This window comes from Hermetia illucens, chromosome 5 (assembly GCF_905115235.1).
Source record: "Hermetia illucens chromosome 5, iHerIll2.2.curated.20191125, whole genome shotgun sequence".
In the NCBI taxonomy this organism is placed as follows: Eukaryota; Metazoa; Arthropoda; class Insecta; order Diptera; family Stratiomyidae; genus Hermetia; species Hermetia illucens.
In genome coordinates this window covers 5,144,589-5,154,775 of record NC_051853.1, presented here as the reverse complement: position 1 = coordinate 5,154,775, position 10,187 = coordinate 5,144,589, and the positions used below count along the sequence as shown (strand labels likewise).

Here is a 10,187-nt window from a genome sequence, read left to right as displayed (position 1 = left end):
GTGCTGTTAAGAATTGGCTAGAGAGTTCTGGTCGGACACTTGCGGAGGAAAAAACGAAAGCGGTCCTCATCACCAAGCTCCGTAAAAGAAATTTTGCCCGTATTCAAATTGGAAATCATATCATCACTTCTAAACCTGCCATCAAATACTTGGGAGTGATTATAGATAAGGAGCACTGCGAGTGTAGCCCTGGCAAGAATGACGCTGAACGTGGGAGGGTTACTTATAGCTAAGGTGGTGAGTTTGATCCTGCTATATGCAGTTCTAGTTTGGGGAAAGGCATTGCAGGTTACATTTAACGCTAACAAACTGAGTTCAGTCTCTAGAAAAACAGCCCTAAGGGTGTGCTCGGCATTCAGCACTGTCTCAGATGATGCAGCATTCGTCATTTCTGAAATGGTGCCCATTGACATCTTGGCAGATGAGATGACGAATATATATAATGCGAAGTCTATCTCTCCTTTATCGCAGACGAAGAACGCCGAAAGGGAGAGATCGCTAAATAGATAGCAGGAGCATTGGGAACGCTCTGGAAAGGGTCGGCGGTCATCCCTGCCATCAAGGAGTGGTTGGAGAGACGGCACGGTGAAATCAATTATAATCTTACTCAGTTTCTCACGGGGCATGGAGGATATCGCCGGTATCTTTTCAGGTTTAAACTAGATACCTCACCCGATTGTCCAAACTGCAATGGAGTCCCAGAGGACCCAGAGCATGTATTCTTCCACTGTTCAAGGTTTGTGGAGGAACGGAAGAACCTAGAGGAAACTCTAGGAGAGGTACTCGTATCAGAGAATCTGGTACGAAGAATGTCAGCATGTCAGGAAGACTGGGATGCAATCAACTCCATGGTCGTATCTATCCAGAGCAAACTGCGAAAGGCAGAGGAGACCAGAAAAGCGCGGTTACGTACGCCGCGTAGAGACAAAAGAGGACCAAGCTAAAATGAGCTGACTCCGCCTCGTGATGTAATACCGTACGGTGGTTCCACGGGGCTTGGAGGGAGTCGGGGGTGGTTTTAGTGGGTAAGAATCCTACACGCTGGCGTGTCCAGGCCAGTATCTTTTGAAGATTTCCACCTTCTCAAAAAAAAAAAAGAAAGACAGGTAGACAGACGGACAGACAGGCAGATATTGAACCGATTTTAATAAGGTTTTGTTTTGCAAACAAAACCTTAAAAATAAGTTTTGGAATGTGTGTTTAGTTACTTTAGAAAGCATTGGTTACATATGTCAAGCTACGGTTTTTCTTCAGCCTTTGTTGGGTATTTAGGGAGGCCAAATATCTGCTTCAGGTATGAAAGGTTTTGTGTGTTTCTTATATAAAAACACTTGTCCCATTAGTACTTAGCACGTAATGTGTGTGTATTGCGATTTTCACCACACTTGGCAAGATCATGCTTTGCACCATAGGCTATCCATTACTGCAAAATTTTGTGATTCTAGGATGAAACTAACGGAGACCCCCTATGTAGTTCATTGTATGCGGGGTGTTGACAATTTCCACCGTGCCACCAAATTTGATGTCAATCGGTACAACTGATTTTGAAAAAGTGCGCTTGACAGACAGACAGACAGAACGGTTGCTAGATATCTCATCGGCGTCAGGTGGCGGATAGGGGAGTATCCATTGATGTGTAAATGAGTGTTCATGAACTTCTCTTTCCTGGCTATGCATGGGCACGTGTTTGCTCATCTCTGACGCGTGGTCCAAAATGGCTATGAGAAGAAAATTAAACCAACATGGAAGAAGTGAGAAAGAGTTAAGTTAAGGGTCAGGTGCTCGGAACCCAAGTACCAGTCACTTTTGGGAGTGAGCAAATGGATTCCCGGCTGTCGATATCCCTGGACCTCAGTACCTCGGTGGTAGATAACTTGGCCACCATACCATCTAATTCTACAAGTGATTTAGATTTGGAGGAGGAGGTATTCAAACAAATCACAACTCTGCCAAGATCACCAACAACAAAGGCAAAAAATGATAACTCGGCCAAGCAAATAGACCCATTCAGGATAAGCTCATCAAAGACGGCAAAAGAGAAAACTCATGGAAGCTCAGCAAATGATAAAGGTGAAGGAGTCTGTAAAAGAAGTAATCCTACCAAGGCTTATCGAGAACAGAGCCCTGACCTGCAACTTGGAGCTAGAATAATTGAGCTGTCTGAATTCATCAAGGGCAAACACAATGCCGTGAAATCATTAAAAACTTGGTGACAGCCATCAGGATGCTTCATAATAGGTTGCAGAAAAAAAGAGTAAGACCTAAGGAAAAGTCGAAAACTGCTGTCCCAACAGTGTCACAACCGAACAAGCAATACCAATGCGCCAGATCATCGACCTCTAATCAAGTAAAAGAGTTTTAGACAAAGAAGGAAAAGCTGTAAGAAATCAATTGGCACCGAAAAGAAAAAAAACGTACTCTAATAAGTCCAGCAAAAGAACTGGAAGTTCAGAAGGGGCAAGATATGTCCCCAAAGTGGGAATGTCTACTAGCGAAGCGAAAACCAAGGAAAATAAAAACGGGGTATGGACTAAGATCGTAAATAAAAGGAAGAAAATTCCCCCCGAAGCAGTCGTAATCTCCAGCAAAGGAAATCTATCATATGCAGAGATTCAAAAAACAGTCAATGCTGGCCCCGACCCAAGATATCTAGCGGAAATGTGAGCAAAATCCAGAGCGCTCAGAGAAGGGATCTTATCTTATTAATTATAATTTTACGCAAGTTTCTCACTAGGCATGGAGGATATGACCAATACCAAGTTCTCACACAACCTCCTCTCGGTGGCCGCTGGAAACCGCCTTCGAACGGGCGAAGAGTGTGTACGGCCGGGCTGGAACTGAACTCATCCAATTGACAAGGATCTGTTTGCCTGCTGATCATATATTAGGAGCAAGTGGATCAGAGGGAGGTTGAACCGAAACAACAGGCCAGGGATCGTCCTGTACTGGAAAAGTTGCTAATAGGACCCTAACCCAAAGGGAAACAGCATATGGCGAGGACTGCGTGCTCTAAGTTTTTAGTATATGAATTCTGAATACCTTAGGCAGCTTCAGTTTCAAATAAGACCTTTACCCTGATGGCTGAGCTAACCACGGCAGGCACTTTTCCCGTACTACTCATAGAACCGAGACATGGACTCAATTCCAAAAAACAAAATGTCAGACCTACCCGAGCGAGGCGACAGATGGACTAGTGCATTCCAGCATGGAATCCGCTGTCGTCAAGCTGGGTGTACCGAGTACCAACCATAGTACTCCTAACCCGAAAACGTCGACGTCGGAAATCCCTCAATCCCTGCTCCTTATAAACAGTGGAAAAGGTAAACTATAAAGTACCGCTCGTAGTCAGGAACGCAAAGGTGAAAGTGTTCCGCTGTGCAAAACCGGACAAAGACCTGGATCCAATCGACGTAGCCAACGAGCTATTGAAGAAAATGAGGATCGACGATCCGACCCGGACTGACGAGCCCCCCACGCAAGCAGATATTATATTCCACACCAAAGAAGACGCTGAACAAGACAAACCTACAGAATGTATCCTTGCGACCAAGAATTTGCACACTTTTCTGGGGGCGGACCTGAGTTTCAACGACCTGGTCGCGGTCAAATTGGAACAGGGGGGTGGAGCAGAGAACTTGTATATCTCCTCGGCTTACATGGCTCACGATCGATCAGGTCCGCCAGAAAAACTACAACATTTGACGACGGCCTTTGAAAGCTAACCTGTTTATAGACTGCAATGAAAATGCAAGGCATATGCTTTGAGGCATCTCGGAAATCAACAAGGGAGCTGAGTCATTCTTTGATTTTATTATTAATACAAATCTATCGGTGTGTAACATAGGCAGTATAACAACCTTCCATTTCCCCAGCTCGGAGAACTGTGACAGTTGGGAAGAGCTCATTGACATCACCCTAATAACCGACAATGGGATTCTCAAGGTGGAGAACTGGAGACTGTCATAGTTGGATACCCTTCAGTCTACATCGCATACGCGGATATCTCCAAACCCTTCAAGGATCGCAGGAGGGTCGGCTGGAGGAACTTTGGTGAAGTTATCAAGAAGAAACTCTCTGGTGCGCAAATTGGCAAGATTGATACCACAGACGAATTGGAGTCAAAGGTTGGGGCTCTGGAAAAGACATTCGATACGTCCTTGAAAGTCCTGTGCCATGCTAAATACAGCAAGAAGAGACTGCCACCGTGGTGGAAGATCTCTCCAGCCTCAGGAAGCTGACCAGGGAAATTTTCAATATCAGCTACAGGTATAAATATTGGCAGCCATACAAGGACTGCCTGAAGAAATACAATTCGACTGTCAATACCGTAGAGAGGCATTAAAAGGCGGACTTGGTTCGGCTATTGCCAGAGCATCAAAAGCACCAGCGAATCCGCAATGTTCAAGGAAATATCCTTTCTTAAAAAGTCGGAAGGATCCTGCACAGAATTTGGAGCTTCTGGTTCAGACGCGCTTTCCCACCAGCGATGAGGACTGTCAATCAGAGCCTTGCTTGGAGGGTTTGCAGCCACCCCAGCCGTGCGAGACTATCAAACCGGTAATTACTGACGATAAGATCAGCTGGGCTTTAAACAGCTTCTCCGCACATAAATCTCCAGGTCCAGATGACATAATGCCAGGCATGCTAGAGAACAGCAGGAAAGGGTTGTGTCGTGGCTTGTTAAAATTTGCCGGAGCTGTGTCTCTTTAGGATACGTGCCACAGTCCTGGAGATGCGCACGAATGATTTTCATACCGAAAGCGGGCAAGTGCGGTCATGATTCCGCGAAGGACTTTCGACCAATCAGCCTCACCTATTTCGTGTTGAAGACCCTAGAGCGCGTCCTGGACATCCAGTTAACCGCGATTATGGCGAGAATGTCTTTCTCCAAGTCCCAGCATGCCTACCTCAAAAGCAAATCCACTAGAACCCTTCTCCCTGTGGTAATTGGCACGGTTGAAAGGTCACTGCAGTACATTGGAGGAGGATCTTACGCATTGAATTTTGTCCATACTAATTACCAGAATAATTCAGTCGGATCTGTGTATCCGACTCATATGGTTATTCCAAGCGGAAGTACTGGCGATCTGGAAGTCCGTCGATGGCTGGAGCATGATCCGAGCCCTAATTGTTACCTAGCCCGTCTGACCGACAGCCAAGCGGCCATTAAGGGCTTGTACCCAGCGACAGCATCCTCCAGGTTGGTGGGACGGTGCAGAATGCGGAATGAGCAGGCTGACTAATTGGCCAGGTGGGGCTCTGCTCTTGGCAGTCCTTCGGCAGGTACAATGGGTATCTTGATGGCGATTGTCTGACAAGCAGTCAGACTCCGCACACCTTACAATTCGCATTGCCGAAGCTGCGGATATGATAGAGAAACCCTCAGCCAATTCCTCTGCGATTGCCCAGCTCTAGCTAGACTCAAGCCACGGACATTGGGGAAACCATCCTTTAGGGACCTCAGAGAGATATAAAAATACGTTAAAAACAAAAAAATTGTAGTTTGGAGAAAGCTACTCCTTGTCTATTAGTTGCAAGTTAGTTTTTTTCCTTGAAGTTTCCAGTCCCTGTTTATTTTTTGGATGGCCAACCACTTTCAGTTATTTCCTCTTATAAGGATCTTGGCATAACCTTCGACACTAAACTTCGATGTGATTGTCATTATGTTGATATTCTCAGCCAAGTTTAAGGAGGTTCATTTTTCTGTCATTCGTTTGTCCTTTGTCAGCAGTGTTCTGGAATATTCTTCAATAGGATGGGGTCCTTAACATTATTGTAATAGTTACGCTATAGAATCTGTTCAGAGGAAATTTACTCGCTGTCTGCATTTTGAAAAGAACCTTCATCTTACCTTGATCGTCTTGCATTTCTTAACATTTCGTCTTTTCAACAGGGCAGATCTCTGGAGGATGCATGCGCCCTTTATAAATTATCCCATGGTGTAATCTATAAAATTCAGTTCCGAGTTTCTTCAGATATCATCCGCAACGCTAACGTTTTTGAAGTACCTTTCGCGGATCTCCGGAAATTCACTGCAAAATCCCCGTTAAGTTCATCCTGTGATCACGAAATTGCCAAGTTCGGTGGAAATCGCACTATTACTAACAAAGTTATAATAGTTGTCGCTTCTGTTCAAATTCAAGACTTTGAATGTCAGTATCGCGCGAAAGTAGTATGCATATATTGCGTGCTAGGTACTAGTGGGACAAATGTCCACTAGAAACAAGAGAAATGAAAGAAGGACCGTGGCAATATACTCGCAATGTAAAGGGACCTTAATTCAGAAGTGATTGTTAATCCAAACAATAAGAACCAATTTACTTGTTCTACTACCAGTAAATATATTTTCGCTCATTTATTTACATTGTATATTTTCTTCACTAGATTCTATGTTGAGAACACTTTCAAATATATATATATATAAATTCAACTCTTTATATTACAATTAAAATTTATTGTAGTTAACATGTTCAATTATAAAATAGTAGCACATATGAATGAGTTTTCTGTATCCGATTTTAGGTCATAAATTCTAAAATATCTTTAATCCTTTCTACTCGGTTAATCGCTTATTATTATTGAATTTGGTCTAGAATATTTCGACAATGATAATGTCTATTTTAAAACTTTCTATGATATATGTATGAGTAGGTACGACTGTACCTTCTAAAACATTAATTAAAAAAATACTTTAACTTTGGACTCAATTATGGTTAAAGCTAAGCGACAATTTCTTGAGAAATATCTGATAAACGTCTTGTGATATTTTAAAATTTACTTTCATCTTTTGAGCAATTACCTCTCCTTCAAATTTGAGCATTGACAATAGACTATAGATGTATTTATTCAAAGTTGGAATAAAAATTACTTGCTAAAGTTGTTTTGTTACTAACAGTTGAACTGAAAAATTCATAGGCTAACACACAGATGGCGATACTATTATTAAATCCATATCATTTTTAGTTAACTCTGACGTTTCAAAGAAACGTGTACAAATTTGACAGCTGTCAGACTATTAGTTTGTGGGATAGAGCATTTTGGGTGAAGTTACTTTTGTCAGTTTGAAGAAAATGGATAAAAAGGAATTTCGTGTGTTAATAAAGCGTTGCTTTTTGGCAAAATCAACCATTGAGAAGAGATTTGCTGAATTTAAACGAGACGAAATGAGCACCAAGGACGGTGCACGCAGTGTATACCTTAAAGAGACTGTTACCGATGAAAACATCAAAAAAGTCCAGAAAATAATTTGGGATGACCGCAAAGTAAAATTGGTCGAGATAGCTAAAGCTACAAAGATATCAAAGGAACGTATTGGACATAGCGTGCATTTTATTTCTATGTTAGCCTACGAACTTTTCAGCCCAATTGTGAGGCTATTGTTGGCTGGAAGTAATAGGATGAAGTTGTAAGTTGAATAGGCCAGAAATTTAAAATGTGCTCTTCAAGCCGTTGTGTAAATGGTGGAAAAGGTGCAATGTCTTTTCTTCTCTTCCGAATTGAATCAACCAATAACCAGCCCTGAGCGAATTAAAAACGTAGGAACCGATACCGCTTCAAAAAATGTTTGCTTTCAAAAAAAATTTTGTTTTCAAAAATGGCGCATTTACTAAGCAGAATCATTAGTATAAAAAATCATTCGTCTTCCCTGGAAGACTATTCATTTATTATTCATAAATTATATTGTGTATCACATATAATCACATTGTCCATAATAAAATCAGTATTTTCTCCCTTAAATGAAAGCCTTGATTAGGAAAAATTTTGCAAATTTTAGTGCAAATAATAATACAAACAAAGCATTTCATATCACAAACTTCTCTCATTCACCCCCGAAACAACCACACAATTGATCAGCATTTTAATGTATTTCACTTAGCACTTATTATAAATTCCATAATTTCGAAGATATATTGCCTCACGTACGATTTCCATGCAATTGCCTGCCAACCTACGTCATTGCTGCACATCCTCGTTGGCCTGGGGCAGGGTGACATGATGTGATTAGCCCCAGGCACGTTTCACCGTCAACATGGCAGCTGTATTTATGACGAAATTCTGCATGTCAACCGCTTGTATGGACCATCCCTGATTTAGGGCATTTGGCATCAATACGGGCGTATGGTAGCGGGCTTCGACAGGCGAGTAGACGACCAGCTATGCCGTCACGTAAAACTCTCGGCTACGCTTGCGACATTTCTCACGGGCAATATAGCACAAAGCTATACTGATAAGGATGGCTATCGCAATACCCATCCCAATACTGACCCACATGATTTCTTCGTTGATACCCACGTAGGAGCGTTCTGTGTGCAGGTGATGTCAGCCAGGACGCGTGTAACATAGAAAGAAAAAAAAGCAAATTTTCTTGTTAGAAGCACAAAATTAAGCCAAAGGACAATGAAAGAGATTGAAGACTGGAATGCGTAAACATGGTTTCGTCAAGAGTGTTTTCGTCCTATTGTCCTTCATTCAACATTTGAGCCACCTCTACATCTATTAAACCATAAAGCATCCTAGAATGTGTGACTAAAGTTCTCCTAGTTCAAAACAAAACTCAAATCCAACACCGGAATTATGAAAAAGATAATAATATCTTTAGATAACTTTAAACAAAAAGGACGAACCATATTGCACACTATCATATGCAATAGCCCCCACTAAATGAAGCCAATATAAGTGCACCCCACTTTTGTGACAACTACCCCACAATAAACAGAAAGTTTACCATTGTAGTAACTGTTGGAGTAGCCAACTTTACCGGCCACTCGACCAGCCGGCATTATCCTGTTGTAGTTCTCGAGTGGTTACGAGTTTTCCAATTTTCCGTATATGTTGAGATATGAACGTGGATCTATTTGTTGGCATACGCTGTAGATTTTCACGGTTCCTTCTCTTTGTCGCCCAACTATGTAGAAAATAGTATCTGTTTCCGTGGGAAATGAGATTACTTTCCGCTATTCCTCTATTGTTTTGACTTGACTTTGTTTATTCTCAATGGATTTGTATTCAACGTTTCCCATTGGATGTGGGTATCTGAAATATAGAGAAAAAGATAAATAAGTACGTATATCAAGTTGGCTTACAATTCAATAAAAATGTCCTGAAGGGCGGATGTTATTGCCTTTTTAGAGAGAACCAAAAGAAAAATAAAAAAGTCAGGAAACTGCTTCTATAAGAAATCTATACAAAGCAATAAAAACTATTCCGATGGGTATCTAAAGAAAATTCATAATTGTATCTTTTGATATTTCAGAAGGTATTTAACGAACGGCGGAACTACAGCGGACGCGTGTGGAATTCACACCCACTAAAAACCACCCCCGGTCTTTCCAGCCCCAGCCCCGCGGGACCACCATTCATGTATTACTTCGCGGGGTAGGTTTGCTCTTAGGCACTAAGCCTTCTCCTATTTGCAGCTTTCCTCCTTCTTTGTTCCTTCAGCAACTCCTCCTCCATTTGGATGATTGCGCAGCCAACCGCAAGCCACTTCTCCTCGGACTCCAGCATCTCAGTAACCAAGCTCTCCGGGGTCCCGCTCATGCCCAGCACCTGGTTTAAGCTCCTTCTCTCCATCGCAAATCGTGGGCAGTGAAACATCACATGCTCTGGATCCTCCGGTATGCCATCGCATCTGGGACAGTTCGGAGAATCATCCAACCCAAAGCGGTGCAGATACTGCCTGTAGCAACCACCGTGCCCCGTGAGGAACTGGGTAATGTGGTAGTTGGTCTCCCCATGTTTTCGTTCAAGCCACACCCTAATGTTGGGAATGAGCCTGTGCGTCCACCGACCTTCCCACCTGCGTTGCCAGAGATCAAGCGACTCTGACTTTGCCGCATTTCTACGCTGTGCATGCCCCTCCATACGTCTTGCATTGTACAGGACACTCATTTCTTTGGCCAGAATGTCAACCGGGATCATGCCTGCCACCACCAATACTGCCTCATCTGATGTGGTTCTAAAAACACTGCAAACCCTCAAAGCCATCCGCCGGTAAACCGAGTTCACTTGCTTCCGTCTCTGAGAGTTTGCAAGCGCATCTGCCCACACAGGCGACGAGTAGAGCAGAATGGAGCGCACCACTCCGGCTAGCACCAACCTCCGGCTATGTTTCGGCCCACCAATATTTGGCAACATTTTTGCAAGTGCCATGGTGGCACTGGCTGCCTTTTGGCATGCATACTCTA

The 10,187-nt window shown here is 42.9% G+C and overlaps 1 protein-coding gene across 1 annotated transcript in view; it reads right to left on the bottom strand.

Annotated features, from left to right (window-relative positions):
- Positions 1–7,796: 7,796 nt before the first annotated feature.
- LOC119657578 overlaps positions 7,797–10,187 on the bottom strand; it is a 126,351-nt gene continuing 123,960 nt past the window's right edge. The window contains exons 2-3 of the mRNA XM_038064546.1: positions 8,726–9,033; positions 7,797–8,303 (exon numbers count right to left, since the gene is read on the bottom strand). Coding sequence (XP_037920474.1) covers positions 8,155–8,303; positions 8,726–8,780 — 204 coding nt within the window. The 5' untranslated portion in view covers positions 8,781–9,033 and the 3' untranslated portion in view covers positions 7,797–8,154. The remainder of the gene's footprint in view (positions 8,304–8,725; positions 9,034–10,187) is intronic.